Source organism: Eleutherodactylus coqui, chromosome 3 (genome assembly GCF_035609145.1).
Source record: "Eleutherodactylus coqui strain aEleCoq1 chromosome 3, aEleCoq1.hap1, whole genome shotgun sequence".
Classification (NCBI taxonomy): Eukaryota; Metazoa; Chordata; class Amphibia; order Anura; family Eleutherodactylidae; genus Eleutherodactylus; species Eleutherodactylus coqui.
The window spans coordinates 140405834-140421141 of record NC_089839.1 but is presented as its reverse complement, the minus strand read 5'-3'; the positions used below and the strand labels follow the sequence as shown (position 1 = coordinate 140421141).

The 15308-nt window shown below is 42.4% G+C and overlaps 1 protein-coding gene across 1 annotated transcript in view; it reads left to right on the top strand.

Annotated features, from left to right (window-relative positions):
• The window catches only part of MYH9 (myosin heavy chain 9), a 76888-nt gene extending 62382 nt beyond the window's left edge, over positions 1-14506 (top strand). The window contains exons 29-41 of the mRNA XM_066596175.1: positions 1-105; positions 340-492; positions 797-1045; positions 2357-2569; positions 3962-4174; positions 4708-4869; positions 5106-5234; positions 7054-7142; positions 11349-11472; positions 11981-12189; positions 12285-12393; positions 12471-12643; positions 13657-14506. Coding sequence (XP_066452272.1) covers positions 1-105; positions 340-492; positions 797-1045; positions 2357-2569; positions 3962-4174; positions 4708-4869; positions 5106-5234; positions 7054-7142; positions 11349-11472; positions 11981-12189; positions 12285-12393; positions 12471-12643; positions 13657-13771 — 2043 coding nt within the window. The 3' untranslated portion in view covers positions 13772-14506. The remainder of the gene's footprint in view (positions 106-339; positions 493-796; positions 1046-2356; positions 2570-3961; positions 4175-4707; positions 4870-5105; positions 5235-7053; positions 7143-11348; positions 11473-11980; positions 12190-12284; positions 12394-12470; positions 12644-13656) is intronic.
• The last annotated feature ends 802 nt before the right edge of the window (positions 14507-15308 follow it).

Below are 15308 nucleotides of genomic sequence, written 5' to 3'. Positions count from 1 at the left end.
GTGGAATTGGATAATGTGACAGGACTTCTTACTCAAGCAGACAGCAAATGTATCAAAGTTTCCAAAGACTTTTCTACATTAGAATCTCAACTTCAAGATTCTCAGGTAGGTGTTCAACTCTTGGTAACTATAAATGAAATATCCTATTAGAGCAAATCACATATGCCAATGTGGATCTTGTATTAAGCATTTTCTCGTGTTCATGTAGGTTTATTGCATAGTTTGTGTTTTTTTAAAACAACTTTCTATACAAGCATTCCAGAAGGTTTAATTTGGCTACTTCTATCAAAAACCCTACCTTTTTGTCCAATGCCTTGTATCTGCTTTATGCTTCTTTAGGAAGTCTTGCAAGAAGAAACTCGCCAGAAGCTTGGTTTTAGTACAAAACTTAAACAAATGGAAGATGAGAAAAATGCGTTCCTTGAGCAACTAGAGGAAGAGGAAGAAATAAAGAGAAACTTATCAAAGCAGATTTCAACACTTCAGGCTCAGGTCAGTGATCAGATGACTCGTTTGAGTGTGTTCATTCCATAGATCCAATAGTTCTATGGCTAGGCAATAGGTGTCTTGAATATTACTGGCATGTAAGCAGTGATTCTCGTCATGGCATCTCTAGCCAGAGTTCATTGCTCATATTTAGACAGATGCATGCCACTGTCGATAAAGTAGGATACGTCTGCAGTTAAATTTAATTCACAATTTTGGTATGTTTGCCCATTAAGGTTTACGGGCAGACCAGCATATGGTGTGAGTTTGGCCAAAAGTTAAGTTAGTTATAATTTTTGTTCCATATTAGATGGTAGATATGAAAAAGAAAATGGAGGAGAGCGTCACATCCTTGGACTCTGTTGAAGAGCAAAAGAAAAAATATCAAAAAGAATTAGAAGCTACAAATCAGCGGTTTGAAGAAAAAGCAGCTGCTTATGACAAACTAGAGAAGACGAAAACTAGACTTCAGCAGGAATTAGAAGATATTAGTGTGGATCTTGATCACCAACGTCAGATTGTGTCCAACTTGGAGAAGAAACAGAAGAAGTTTGATCAGGTAATTTTAAAGGAGTTCAGATTCACTTCTAAGTGGGTTACAGCTCTACACTCTGAGTTTATCAGTTTGGCAAAGGCCAATGTCCAGTTTCCTGTGCTCTTGTTTTATCACTATCTCTTCTAGAGCTTTAGGATATTTAACAGAGCTTGTTTCTTTTGCTAATGTTAAATCATGGATCAGGAAACTAATCTACTCGGCATAGCAGGGTTCATCAAGACAGTAGAGCAATATATTGACATTAAGTAGAGTAATACTGACAAACACATCGCAGAAGGGAGTGACAGCAGCTTGGTAGACTTGTAACATACTTTTATGTTTTTATACCATTTATACACAAATAACCAACTTAAATTGGCAATGTCTAGTCTTTTCTTTATGGAAGTCTCCAGTATAGGCTAGAAATATGCCAGCTCATTTAATGTACAACTAACTCAATATATATGGCTTCTTGGGTTTACATCAAATCATAAGTCTTCTCAAGGCACCTCTAGGGAGCTTTGGTCAACGAAAAGGGCAAGCAATTCACACTCCCTCACTGAAGGCCACTTTAGCTAATACACAAATACAATTGTTGTACCACAATTATCACACAAACATGAGTGTTTATAGAGTAAGTTCACATATATGGTAAAGTTAACAATCAAGGTTGTTGACCAAAGACAAGATGTCATGGTTTAAGCAAAAGGCTACCTGTAGTCAGCAGTGATTCAGACAGTTGCATTGAATCATCTGCGAACTGCCAGGCAGCACTTTGCCTTTGGGGGGTTTAACCGTTGTGGGCTCATGGTTTTTGTAGTGGTGGGGAGAATGGAGACTCGAATCACACATGTGCAGCAGCTACTCCATTCCTCTCTATGGTGCAGACACATAACCAAGCAGCACTCATTCACTTCAATGGGGCAGCAAGAAATAGCCGAACGTTTGATTAGCTGTCTGCCCCGTTGCAATGAATAGTGCTGCTGCTCTATTAATTTTATGGGCAGACAGATGGCCAAGCACAACGTGCATTCCTGCACTACAGGAATGGGAGCCTGCATCTTCAACTGTGAAATAGAGGGACACTGTCTTCCATTCTTGATCACTGGGGGTTCCAGCAGTTGGACCCCCACAGTTAGGAAAAAATTTGAAAAAAGGACTTAAAATTATATATAGTGTAATATGTGGTAACAAGCTCAACTGCATGGTGGGGATCTAGATTCCTTCCTAATCAAAGCAGTGAAAATGCAACAGAGAAACTAGAGAATTTCCATGAAGCTGAATGTACTTCAATTACAATGCTCTTAACTTTTTCAATTTCTTGGTCCCTTTTAGTTGCTTGGTGAGGAGAAAACCATTTCTGCTAAGTATGCAGAAGAACGTGACCGTGCTGAAGCAGAGGCTCGTGAAAAAGAAACCAAAGCGCTCTCCTTGCAACGCACTCTGGAAGAGGCCTTTGAAATGAAGGCTGAATTAGAAAGACTTAACAAGCAATTGCGCACTGAAATGGAGGACTTGGTTAGCTCCAAGGATGATGTTGGAAAGAGTGTAAGTTTATGCCAACTCCCCCTCCTCCTTCTTTTTGTCTTGCATACAGTTTTGTCCTGGGCACATTAGATATGTTCCAATTGGCCTATTAAGTACTGTTAGTTATGACAGGATGTGAAGATGAGCAATTTACTAAAACCACCTCAATGTATACTCACTGTTTAATAGCTCTGTTCACACTGCAAAATTTTCTTTGACTGGCAGTTTCAAAGTCCCCAAAGGAAGGTCAAGAGCTCTCCAATGGTTGGGGAGCAGAAGGTTCATGTAGGTGGGAAATCTGGGTTTTCAGGGACCCCTTTGTTTTAGGGGAGTCTTGCCATTAGACCTGTGGTGGCAGGACAGGAATAAAGCATGTTGTAGGCCAGTTTGGTGTTGGCTACATCATTTCTAGGGACTTTTAAGATACCTAAGGGAGATCTTCTGGGCAGTTGAAAATGTTCTCGGCAATATGTAATGTCCCTCTTCAGTTCTAATAGCAACTCTCCATGTTTGCAGAGTACGACAAGTTAAGTCTGATTATGATGATGACACAGGTATTTGGAGTTGGTGGGTGCCATCATTAGCTCTTATGTATAAAATTACTTCTGCATGGTACATCTCAAGGACGCTGTGGGTCAGTGGCCTTGGGGCCCAAGGCTTTGTGGCTACAATCTATTTCAACGCGCTGGTCCTCAGGCCTCTGCAGAAATTTACCCAAAAGATTGCTGGACCCATTTTTCTAACAGAGGGGGCAAGATGTACTCGCCTAGACCACAGATGCGAAGATTGGAGGTTTTCCAGGTCTTTCCGATAGGAAAGAATATCCTCAACTTGTCAATTGCTCCTGTATGGCACGTCTATGCATTTCAAATATGGCATGGGGCTGTTCTTGCGACTTTTCAGTATCCGATACTCTATGGCCCGCATGTTGTATTTCCTTTTGAAGCCTCCCAGAAAGGCGATATGGAATCCTTACAAAGCATTTAAAGAAGTTTATTTATTTCCAAGGTAGTCGGCATAGCTTTAAGTTGAGCCTTGTCCCAATCTCTATCAGATTCAGGAGCCCTGGAGGCCACAGGGCTCTCTTAAAAAGATATTGACAGGAGCTTGTTTGGGAAGATATAGAACTTGGGGAGCCTCAGGACTTAAGACGGGACTGAGCAGGGTTACTTGCTGCGCTGCAAGTGATCGCACATTTCCAGGGTGTAAATGTGAAGGGTGCCTGTCCAGTTAGTGCTATGGTATCAAGTAAAGTAGTTACACATGGTGGCAACCTGTCTAGTTTAGAGATTAGTCTGTGGTAAAATGTGACACTTTTCTTTATACTGTTGATAAGTGACTGTTTCTTTAGGGTCTTCAAAAATTCGATATACCACATTAAAAACTGATTTATTCTGTCTTTTGTTTCTAAAGGTACATGAACTAGAAAAGTCTAAGAGAGCCTTGGAACAGCAAGTAGAAGAAATTAAGACTCAATTAGAAGAACTTGAAGATGAATTGCAAGCTACAGAAGATGCAAAGTTGCGCTTGGAAGTCAACTTGCAAGCTATGAAGGCACAGTTTGAGAGAGACCTGCAAGGACGTGATGAGCAAAGTGAAGACAAGAAGAAACAACTTGTCAGACAAGTAAGTTTTTACGCATTGTGTTCTCTAAATTGTCATTTACAGTCATGCCTTTACAAGCACATAGGATGTTGAAGATAAACAACTTCTCATCTCAACACTTTCTAAATTGATTACACAGCTTAAGGCTTTATTGTGCAAAAATGTAGGGTTTTTATGGGGGAGGACGTTATAACTAGTGTTGCAGTGTCAATTTCCCCTTAGGTCTACCTTTTTTAGCAGTCCTTTCCATTTTTGGGGGGGAGTGGACAGTTCTATGCTTGCCTCCTAATGGAACTAACTTAGTCTAATGTGCCAACAACCTCAGCGAGGATACAAAAAGAATCTAGGTTTGGAGCCTCTCAATCCTGATTTGAATGCACGATAATTGATTTGCGGATTCTATTTTTCCTTTATTTCTCAGGGGGCAAGCTGTAGACTGAAATAAGTTGTAGTAATGGGCGAGACTTCCCATATTCCTCTTACTCTTGATGAATGTTTTCACACTTCAGTTTTCTATGTACCTACAGATGTTTGCAATATTTATAATCCTTCAGGTAAAAGAAATGGAAGCGGAGCTTGAAGATGAAAGGAAGCAACGTTCATTAGCTGTAGCATGCAGAAAGAAGCTTGAGATGGATCTGAAAGATTTGGAAGGACAAATAGATTCTGCAAACAAAAACAGAGAAGAAGCCGTCAAACAACTGCGCAAACTGCAGGTAAGCCATTGCTCTATTGGTGTAAGTGGGCAGAAGACAATGTTGCTTAAATTCTGAAACCATTTGTATGTATACAGTATAGGAATATTTTAATGCTTGTATTTACTGGACACTGCAGATTATCTGCCGTGTCATAAATAGAAGTGTACTACATTACGTATTGTAGTGCTCCAAAGTGGAATTGCCCCTTTTTAGTTTAAATCATTCCGTACTTTATTTGCTATTTCACAAAATAGGCACAAATGAAGGATTACCAAAGAGAGCTGGAAGACACAAGAGCATCCAGAGATGACGTTTTAAGCCAGTCTAAAGAAAATGAAAAGAAACTGAAAAGTCTAGAGGCAGAGATGATCCATATGCAAGAGGTAAAATAGTCTACTAGTGAGAGAGTATGTTTAGAATTGTACCCGAGTGCTTTCAGCTTTCCTGATAAGGACAAGTCCAGATTTCTGATAAACATGGATCTTGCCAAGACTTGTTTTATATCTAGCGTTCTGCTGGAGGCCGGTCTTTATATATTTAGAACTGGCTGACAACTGTTTTTAGATCTAAAGGGTTTCCCTAGATTCTGAATCTGCAATATGTTTAAAGAGGACCTGCACTTTCACGCTGGAGAGTTCATGCTAGGTTGGACATTTTCGGTTCCTTCTGACAGTTGAAGACAGCCCCATATAGCTCTATATGGGTCTGTATTCAGCTGCCAGGAGGAGTCCGACTTCTGACTGAGCACAACTGCTTATTTTCTTTATATAAATATATACATGTGACATTAACTCCTTAAGGAACAGACACTGTTTAGGGATTTTACTAATGTGGTGGTTTAACTGCTGTGTGTGTGTGTGTGTGTGTGTGTGTGTGTAATATATTATTTATTGGAACTACTTTCTAAGAACATCTGTTCCCCATGACGTCATATAAGACCTGGGGGTCATTCACATTGTGTTTCAGTGTTTGTTTGTTTTTTAACTTCACACATTTCCAATGTGGCTGGGGCATCCAGATGTCACTAACAGTTGATGTGGGTCTGCTAGGAACACTTCCACTTTCTTGCTGCACTATAGTGCTCAATGAGTGCTTCTGTGCCTAAGGGCTCAAGTCCACGGGCAGGTGTGATTCCACATACGGTAGCCCACAGCAATATCCCACCCTGACCACGAACACTTTTACCTGTGCGGGTATTCTGCATCATGTCTGGATATTTCTTTACTGTGGATGCGCAGTACACTTTTTTTTTTTTTTCCCCCTTAACCCCTGCTTTCCTGCGGTATCCGCAGCCCATTCGCAATTGAATTGTGGACAGGGTGCGTATCAGATGGCTACCATTGACTACAGTGGAAGCCATTTGTACTGGATCTGCAATGAAACAGAGCAAGCTGCGATTTGTTTTCCGGACCAAAAGCTCTGCAGAATCTGCATGCCTTAATGCATTTACGGACGCCTATGTTTCCCTATGGGTGACTTGAGCTGCAGATCTTCTGGGTGGGTGCTTCGCAAATCAAACTCGCCCGTGGATATTGGGCTTATCTGCCAAGGACAGAACCGGACCTGCTCCTGATAAAGCCCTAAAAGTAAATGACGCTGAATTAAATTGCAGGATGGGAATAATGCCCAGTACCAAGTGACAATTTATAGCATGGGTCACTTCAAATGAGGCAATACAGATTTTGTTCAGCAAGGGGACTTGCAGGTGTGATTTCTGAGAAATCTCATCCACATGGCTGGCTAAACCCAGGATTAGCGGCCGCAGGTGGATTCGCCGTAGCAAAATTCTGGACGGAATTTCTGCGGCAAATCTGCCCAGTGTGAACCTAGCCTAAGTTCTGTCTGGGCTACATAATAGAATCCATTTTTGCACTGCTCAAACTGCAGTTCACACAAGTTAATCCTCTCCACTTCTGATACCAGGAGAAACTTTTGCTGGTTATTTTCTCATAGTCCTGCTTGGATAAAGGCTACTTGGTAATATCTGATAGCTCTAGGGTGATTGTGAGATTACTGCTCTGCCACATTAATAAAACTCTTACCAACAAAATGTTGGTTGACTTTTTGCAACAATCATAGATATGTACATCGTTTTTAGCTATAGGTTAGCATGTAGATTGCATTACAGTATTCCTTGTAAGGGTTTAATATTTTTTTAAGCAGAATGTAATTTTTTGCTTTCTACATTTATCTATATTGTAGGAGCTTGCTGCTGCAGAGCGTGCCAAAAGACAAGCACAACAGGAAAGAGATGAACTGGCAGATGAAATGGCAAATAGCAGTGGTAAAGGGTAAGTACATATTTTTCTCAGTGTACCCACGCTAGGATTACAAACCTGAAATTGAATAAAAATGCTAAGGGGGTTGTGGCAAAGTGCTCTCGAGTTCTGGTAAAAATTTACCTCTATGCTTTCCAATTGTCATGCTCTGCATTCTAGGTTTTTTCACTTTAACGCCTATCACCAATGACTTCAATGTACATCATTGCTGTGTGAGGGCATACCTGCTACTGACTGGTTAATTAATATCGCTGACAGCCACAATGGGAGCTAGCTCTTGGTGCCATTAAGTGCTTAAGCAGGGAACTTCTAGCCCTCCAAGAACACCCACTATAACGCGATTGCAGGTGGCCATGTTAGCATGAAGAATCTGCCTATTGGATGTCATGCCGACATCCGTGACTGACTCCGCCAGCGGAATATCGCAGCGGAGTCCGCCATGGCGTCCCCCTAAACCCTCATACCACTCCAGATCTGCCGTACGTGTCCCGCATAGAGGGCCGGTGCACATGCGCAGTACAACGCATGACGTGCCGGAAGTGTCAAATGACTGGGCGGGCTGCGTATTCATGCGATACTTCCGCTGTAGTACAGCGGAAGTATAGCGTGATGGTTGGCTTTTCTATTGACTACAATGGAAGCCGGCCGCGTGTATTCCTGCGGCATTTAGAACATGACGCGGTTTATTTCACCGGGTGGAATTCCACAGTGTGAACATTGAGCTATTAGGTTCAATAAAACCTTATAGCTGCATGGCAACGCCTAGTACAATGCGGCGGAAATCTGACCCGTGAGCATTAGCCCTTAAGCCAGTAAAAATGCAATATACTTCAGTACTTAAGTATTGCAGTATATCATACATGCAGCAGGAGTAAAAGGTTTAAAAATGGTCTTAAATATTACAAAATAACATTTTCCCATTTTTAGCATTAAACTTATTTAGTATCACTGCAGCCATAAAAGTTAAAATATTACATTGTGTATGCCGCACAGTGAATGCTATAAAAGAAAATCCTTAACAGCGGAATTACAGAGTGGTCAAAAGTTGTGTAAATTCCATATTGGTACCAAAAAACTGCAGTTCGACTTGCAAAAAGTCCTTACCCCAATGAATGGAAAAATAATTAGTAATGGAGGCCAGAATGAGGCGACAAAGCATATTAAAGTTTTTTGTAAAGTAGTACATTAGACACAAAAAAACAAACTCTAAAATTGGCATGTCTGTAACCGCACATGGATAAAGTGAACTTCTTTCACGGCACTGAATTCTGTAAAATCGCCACCTCCAAAATGTGTTTTTTGTTTTTAAGTGTCACGAAGTGGGGGGGAAAAAAACTAAAACACAACAAATTCTACTTTGTATTTAAAAAAAAAAAAAAAAAAATTCTATAGTATTAATAGACACTTCCACCACCCCCAAAAAAGACAAACCCTCATACAGCAGAAAATGGTTAAACTAAAGTGGTTGTTCCCTAAAATGACCCTCTAATTACAGGACAGGACTAAATTCTGTTCCAAGAGTAGAGGGGGCTATGGTACCTCCAGTCCTTCCTAGTCCCTACAATCCATTGATTCAAAGTCCTGTTTTCAGCCACCCAAGATGGCTAATGTTCTCTTCCGACTAACTAATCCCCATAGTGCATTGGCACGTGAGCAGTTACTAAAGAGCAGGTATAGGGTCTTAACACTACCAATCAAAACAGTGCACAGTGTAGATTTGATAGTTCCAGATCTCAAAACTACTGCTGCAAAAATAACAGATCGGAGGAATGATGAACTACGGCTGGTAATACACACCCACCCCCCCTCGGAATCGGCTACAGAATTTTGTCCTGACAAAGGGGTGCTTTAAGGGGTTAATACTTTCTCGTCCAACGCATTGGAGGACTCTGCTTCAGACTATGGGTTAAGCTATTGCCACTAGGAGGTAGATACTAGGCAAAATGTATTTCCTTCCCTTTTAGCTATAACAAACTTGTAGGCACTAAACTAACCCCTTTTAGCTTTGTGTGCGTAGGAGGCAGACCTCTTTCTCTGGTTCGTCAATTATCTTTCTAGATCTGGGCATACAGGGCTGGCACTGGATGCTCTTCATTACCCCACCAAGGGCGAACAGGCTGGAGTTATTAACCAGTCTGTTGGCCCGACCTTCAGAAGACAAGGTGAAATGGTCAATGTCAGTTTGACCTTGACCCGCCAGCTACAGTAGCTCCCCCCTATTGGTGCATTCCCTTCCTACCCAAAGGCAGCCAAGCACTGGAGCTTGCATTGCTGTGGAGTACATGTTCTACAGTCTATCGTTGAAAGGTGAGTATTCTCTCCACTGGGCAAGTATCCTATTGCTTTCCCCACATACAGTACCACTTCCTTCTCTACTCTTGCACCCCACCCCCCTTCCCCCTATCAGGACCTTTCTACCATCCTGAGCCCCCAGGTGAATGTTCTTTTGCCATACCTTTGGCATGGGGGTTTCCCACGGGGGGGCTTCCCTTTGGGAGACAGCCTCTTCCTAGCTGGCCTGTTTACACCTTTGGGGACCGCTGCTGTGTTCCTGCTCGTGGTACAGGGTTCTGGTGGAGTCGTACAGTGAGCCCTTGGCTTGCTGGGGTCCATGGCATCTTCTTCTGGGTCTGTATCCCAGGCGGCACTGCTTTTCACCGCACACTTGTGGCACTGCTGGTTATGGCTGTAAGTACCTGTGCAGGCTTATCCACACAGCACAGCGGGGCTATATATCCATTGTGATGCTCTCAGGGCACCACAGAAAGCTGTACACACTTGCTCCTGCAGTGCCTCAGTATTATACAGCTGATGTAATTGTCGGTGCCTCAGACACTGCCACAGGTGTACTTTTTATAGGATATCCTGAAAACCTGTACCTGTTGGGGGTCCCTGAAGACTGCCTAAATGGAATTGTCCAGAACAGTGTTTCTCAACTCCAGTTTCATACCAGACCTCTCCAGTGGGTCATTCTCACTCCATGGGACAAATGTGTGGACTTTATCAACAGATTCGCTTGCCTCCCTTCTCTTGTTGCTGGATTCTCCACGGGTCCACCTGGTGTGTTCCTTTCTGCCTTTTTACTATCAGGTGCTCACCACAGATGCCAGCCAACTCGCCCCAAGGCAACTGGACTGTAAGGGAGTCACCCCTTCCAATAAATGTGTTGGAACGATGAGCCATTCTCTCGTCGCTTCAACACTTCGCACCCAAGCTAACAGACCTTCCCTTGTCAGTTGCAGACCGATAACGTGACAGCCATTGCATACATAAATCAAGACGGGACCTGTAGCTCGACAGTCATGGCAGAGGCAGTGAAAATCCTATCATGGGGTGAAGATCACCCCCCCAGCATTCTTGGAAGTCCACATTCCTGGCGTAGACAATTCGATGGCTGCTTTTCTAAGCAGAGAGTCTATCTGGAAAATGGGAGTTACATCTATAGGATGCACGTCTTTCCATCTGCTGATGCCCCTCTCGGTCAAGGAGTTTTGCAGATGGCCATTAGCTGACCATGTGTCATTCTGTACCTTTCCTTGCCCCCCAAGGGACTGCTCTGGAACATCTCAAACTCTTACCCTACCCCCTGAATACAACAGATGAGAAAACAAGACTCTTGTACTTACCGTAAAATCATTCTCGTCACGTTCCTGGGGGAAACAGCACCCACCTAATTTAACTCTGAAGATTTCATGTTCATCTTTCGCCTTGCTGGAACTTTCTCTGGAGTTCAAATAGTTCTTTGCGGTGTTGCAGTCTTAAATGTTTTAATGTCTACATTGACTGTATTATTTCTTATATTCTTCTTGGCTGCTACTACTCCTTTAGGATTGATATAGCTGGTAGTAGGAGCGAACACTTTTTTTGCTTAGTGTCTGCCTCCTAGTGGCATTAGCTATACCCAAAAGCGGTGTTCTCCAAACTCTCCCCCCTCCCCCTTTCAAAAGGACATAAAATTGGAACGGTGTAAAATCTCACACTATAACAGGCGGACAACTTGGTAGCCCTGCTCAATGCACTGAGCGGTGACTTCCAGTGTAGTCGACTTGGTAGGTAAGTTTAAAAAAAAAAAAATTTACATCTCTGGGCTCAGTGCCTCACCTACTCTTGGCCCAGGAGCTTGGCTTGTAGTGCTTAAAGTAACAGTCTAAGTTTTAGATTTCAGTTTGACATTAACTGAACGTCAAATCATTTTACAAAACTGCTCTTAATTTTTAGTGCTCTGGCTTTGGAAGAAAAGAGACGTTTAGAATCTCGCATTGCCCAGCTCGAGGAAGAATTGGAGGAGGAACAGGGCAACACTGAACTGGCCAGTGACAGACTGAGAAAGGCTACACTCCAGGTGCTTAATAAGTTTTCGGTGAACAGTCTTTTTAATTTGGGTTTCTGAAGCTTTAGCCAGTTGGTCACTGCAGTATTCTAAACTGTATTCGCCTATTAATCACCCAGAGGGAAGGTAATGATTGAGCTCTGGGGGTCCAGACCACTGGCATTCCTACTGATCACTAGAATGGGGTCCCAAGACTTCCATACATCGCTGCATAACCACACTGAGGAGGACTTTAAATAAAGTGGTGGTTGAGCATGCACCCTGCCACTCCATTAAATATCTGATGAATGACAAGCGCCTTACTTGCTGTCTTAATTGGTCCCATAGACTGAATTGAGAGGCCCAGCACATGCTCATATGGCAGTCGTGCAGGACGGAGGGCCGGGGGGCTCGGGAACATCATCCTACTGATTTGATGTGGCCCCCAGTAATTAAACTCTTACCACCAGATAAATGTGCATTGTGGGAAAACGCTTTTAAGTTCTGTTTCACAAATTGTATTTTTCCTACTCTAACAAAGATTGACCAGATGAATGCTGATCTGAATGCGGAACGTAGTAACGCTCAAAAGAATGAGAATGCCCGTCAACAATTAGATCGCCAGAACAAGGAGTTAAAAACAAAGTTACAGGAATTGGAAGGCTCCGTTAAATCTAAATTCAAGGCTTCAATCACAGCCTTGGAAGCAAAAATTGCACAACTGGAAGAACAGCTTGACACGGAAATGAAGTATGTAGTCTTTATTAATAAAATTGTAATGTTTGTACGCAGAATTGACAATCAGATGCTGTAGTACTTGACTCCAAACTTCTATCCTGTAATAGAGAGAGGCAGGCTGCAAGCAAACAAGTCCGTCGCACAGAGAAAAAGCTGAAGGATGTACTAATGCAAATGGAAGATGAAAGGCGCAATGCGGAACAGTTTAAAGACCAGGTAGTTACTGAAAACTTTGGGGCGCAAACTTCATTTGAAGACTTTATTTTAACATAAACTGTGGATTTTGTTATTAGGCAGAGAAAAATAATGTTCGTATGAAACAGCTGAAGCGCCAGGTGGAGGAAGCAGAAGAAGAAGCCCAACGTGCCAATGCATTACGGCGTAAATTGCAGCGTGAACTTGAGGATGCTACGGAGACTGCAGAAACAATGAATCGTGAGGTTAATACCCTTAAAAGCAAACTGCGGTAAGTTGTCTGATAAGTAGTTCTTTAACCCCTTAGTTACATGGCCTATTGGGACCAAAAAACGCAATGTTTGAGTAATCTTGCTGCCCTTCTCTTGTGGTGCCTGTCCACGTAGAGATCCCTCTACCCCGTGATATTACAAACAAATCAAACAAAATGCATTTCAGCATTGTCTAAATACCGAAACACGTCGCAATAAAGTGAAGATTCCAAGTACCTCTGGTGATTGCTTACCACATACTGTGACTGGTAATATCTCCCAGTCCCAAGAGTGTGGGGCTCTTTTATTGATTTGTTGGCTATATTTCTCACTAAGCTCCTGGTGGTCCAGGATTGTGGACTAAACGGGGTTTTTTTTATACACGCAAACCTGGACTTCGGGTGCCAATGGTATTTCCCTCACCAGGGTTAACCCACTGAGCACCAGGTTTGCACTTAATATAATGTGTGCAGTTCACAAAGCGCTATTCTAACTTTTGTTGAAGTGGTCATGGTGTTAACAGCACCCCGTTGTGGAAGTTTGTACCTGCGAGCACTTGATCGTGACCACCATGTTTGGCAGGGCCCTCCCTCCATCCATCTGCTGCTGGCTGATGAGGAACTGAGCAATACCCAGTGAAGCTGGAGCTCCTGCTGGGCAGGATGTAAGCATGGACACTTTCCTCCCATTTCCAATGTGGAATGGTAGGAATGCCTTTTTGTGAGGTTAAAATGGCTTTAATCCTGTGGTATAGACTGGAGTAGAGTTGGGGGCATTTAAAGGGTTGATCAGTAGCAGTGTTAAGAGCTGTTGCGGGTGGGTGTTGGTTTTAAGAAACAGCTGGTACCTGCATTGTATCATACAAGAGTGACCCCCGATCCCCCTCCATACAAAACTCGACCATCCCAGGTAAACGTACATGCTGGAGCGTTAAGGGGTTAATTGCCTGCTCTGTACGCTTCAATATTTAATATATGCAATATCTATACATTGCAAAAACGTTAATCCTTGATGCTTTATGATTCTCCTACAGACGTGGCGATGTACCATTTGTAACAAGACGTGTTGGAAGAAAGGGAGTTGATGAAGCTTCTGATGAAGATTTGGAAAGCAAAGCTGATTCTGGAGATTTAAAGTCTACTGATTAGAGATTTAATCGCCATATAAAGCTTGTTGCTGGAAAAGATTGAATGTTTTTTTTCTGTCTTGTTAAAGTCGTTACTTGATGAAATGCAATCTCCATTGAATGTGTTTTGTGGCTTCATCAGAATGTTGGGTTAAATGTTTTGGCACTTCATGTAATCGGTTGATATGTCGAATCTTAAGATGTATTTTATATTGCCCATCTTGATTCCAAGCGTCTTGAAAAGAGCGACTGCTAACAGATTTGGTTTACCTTTCTTCTTGAAACTGTCTAGAAAACTTAAGTCTTCATTACTGCCTTTTCTGTTTGTAATGCGGTTTTGCCAAAATACACTGTCATTGGGAAGTCATATAAGGACCAAATATTTAATGTTTGGACCACACTTTTTATATTAATGTTTTGTATACATGAGAAGTATATGTGATAAACTTATAACTGGAGAATTAGCTGCCATGCACCACTTATATGAAATGATATACTGTGCACTCCTTATTTTTATAGTCTGTTTTCAAATGCATCGCTGCCAGTCAGGAGTGATCATTGTAAATGTATGCAGAGTACTCTTCCCTGTTAAACGAACATCTTCACGAGTATGTAAAATCTTTAGTACTATTTGAGCCTATCACATTACCCTGCATAATAATGCAAGTGCCTTTATACTGCAGCCTGTTTGCATCCAGAGTTGAGGAACCGTCAGATGCCTTTTGTTGCTTATAATAAATATGAACAGTACTGCAAATGAGGTCCACTGGTAATTTTTCAGTTTTCTTATGTTTTAGAGTAAACATTGCCTTTTTACACACGGGTTTGCTGGGCTTTAATCCTCAGGGCCGTAAAACCGCTCACTCTGAGGTTTGAAACCCATGGATGTGACAGCTCCATGCTGTTGGCTAACTGAGGTAGCACACAATCTGGAGCTGTCATGGAGGGGCCCGAAAATCTGGCCCCTGGTCACATGATCGCTGTGATCCACTGGATAATGGTGATCACATTAAGGTAAATGGAATGTAAAGAAAACAAAATCAGCTCCCACTCATGGATCGGATCCATGAGGGAAGCTGAGAGTACTCTCCCCATCCTCCAATGTCCCGCAGTGTTCTAGTCTTCCAAGACCTGATGCCGTTGTCTGCGCATGAACGCCAGACGTCATTACGCTACGCGTAGAAGGCCAGCAGACATGCGCAGAGGCTGTGGATTGCCAGGGTAATTTAAAATCTCCCCCCTCCTGGTAACCAAAATGTAGTCAAGCTCCTGGAAATTTTATAGGGGGTCATGGTACACAGTCTTTGGTCACGTGATTACTGTTATCAATGGATAACGGCAATTGCGTAAAAGTGAGAAGAAAAAAAACGGTTGGTTTTAATGCTCTCTGTTTGGACCCCATTGTGCATACGGACACAAGATTAGGGCCACAATGGGTATGACTCTCTGAACACTGGACAAACAGGTATCCATTTTGGGGTAGAAGTCTTCATGTGTGCTGTACAAAAACTTTTTAAAATGACAAGTGCCCATAAAAGGGAAATCATATCTTTTTTTCC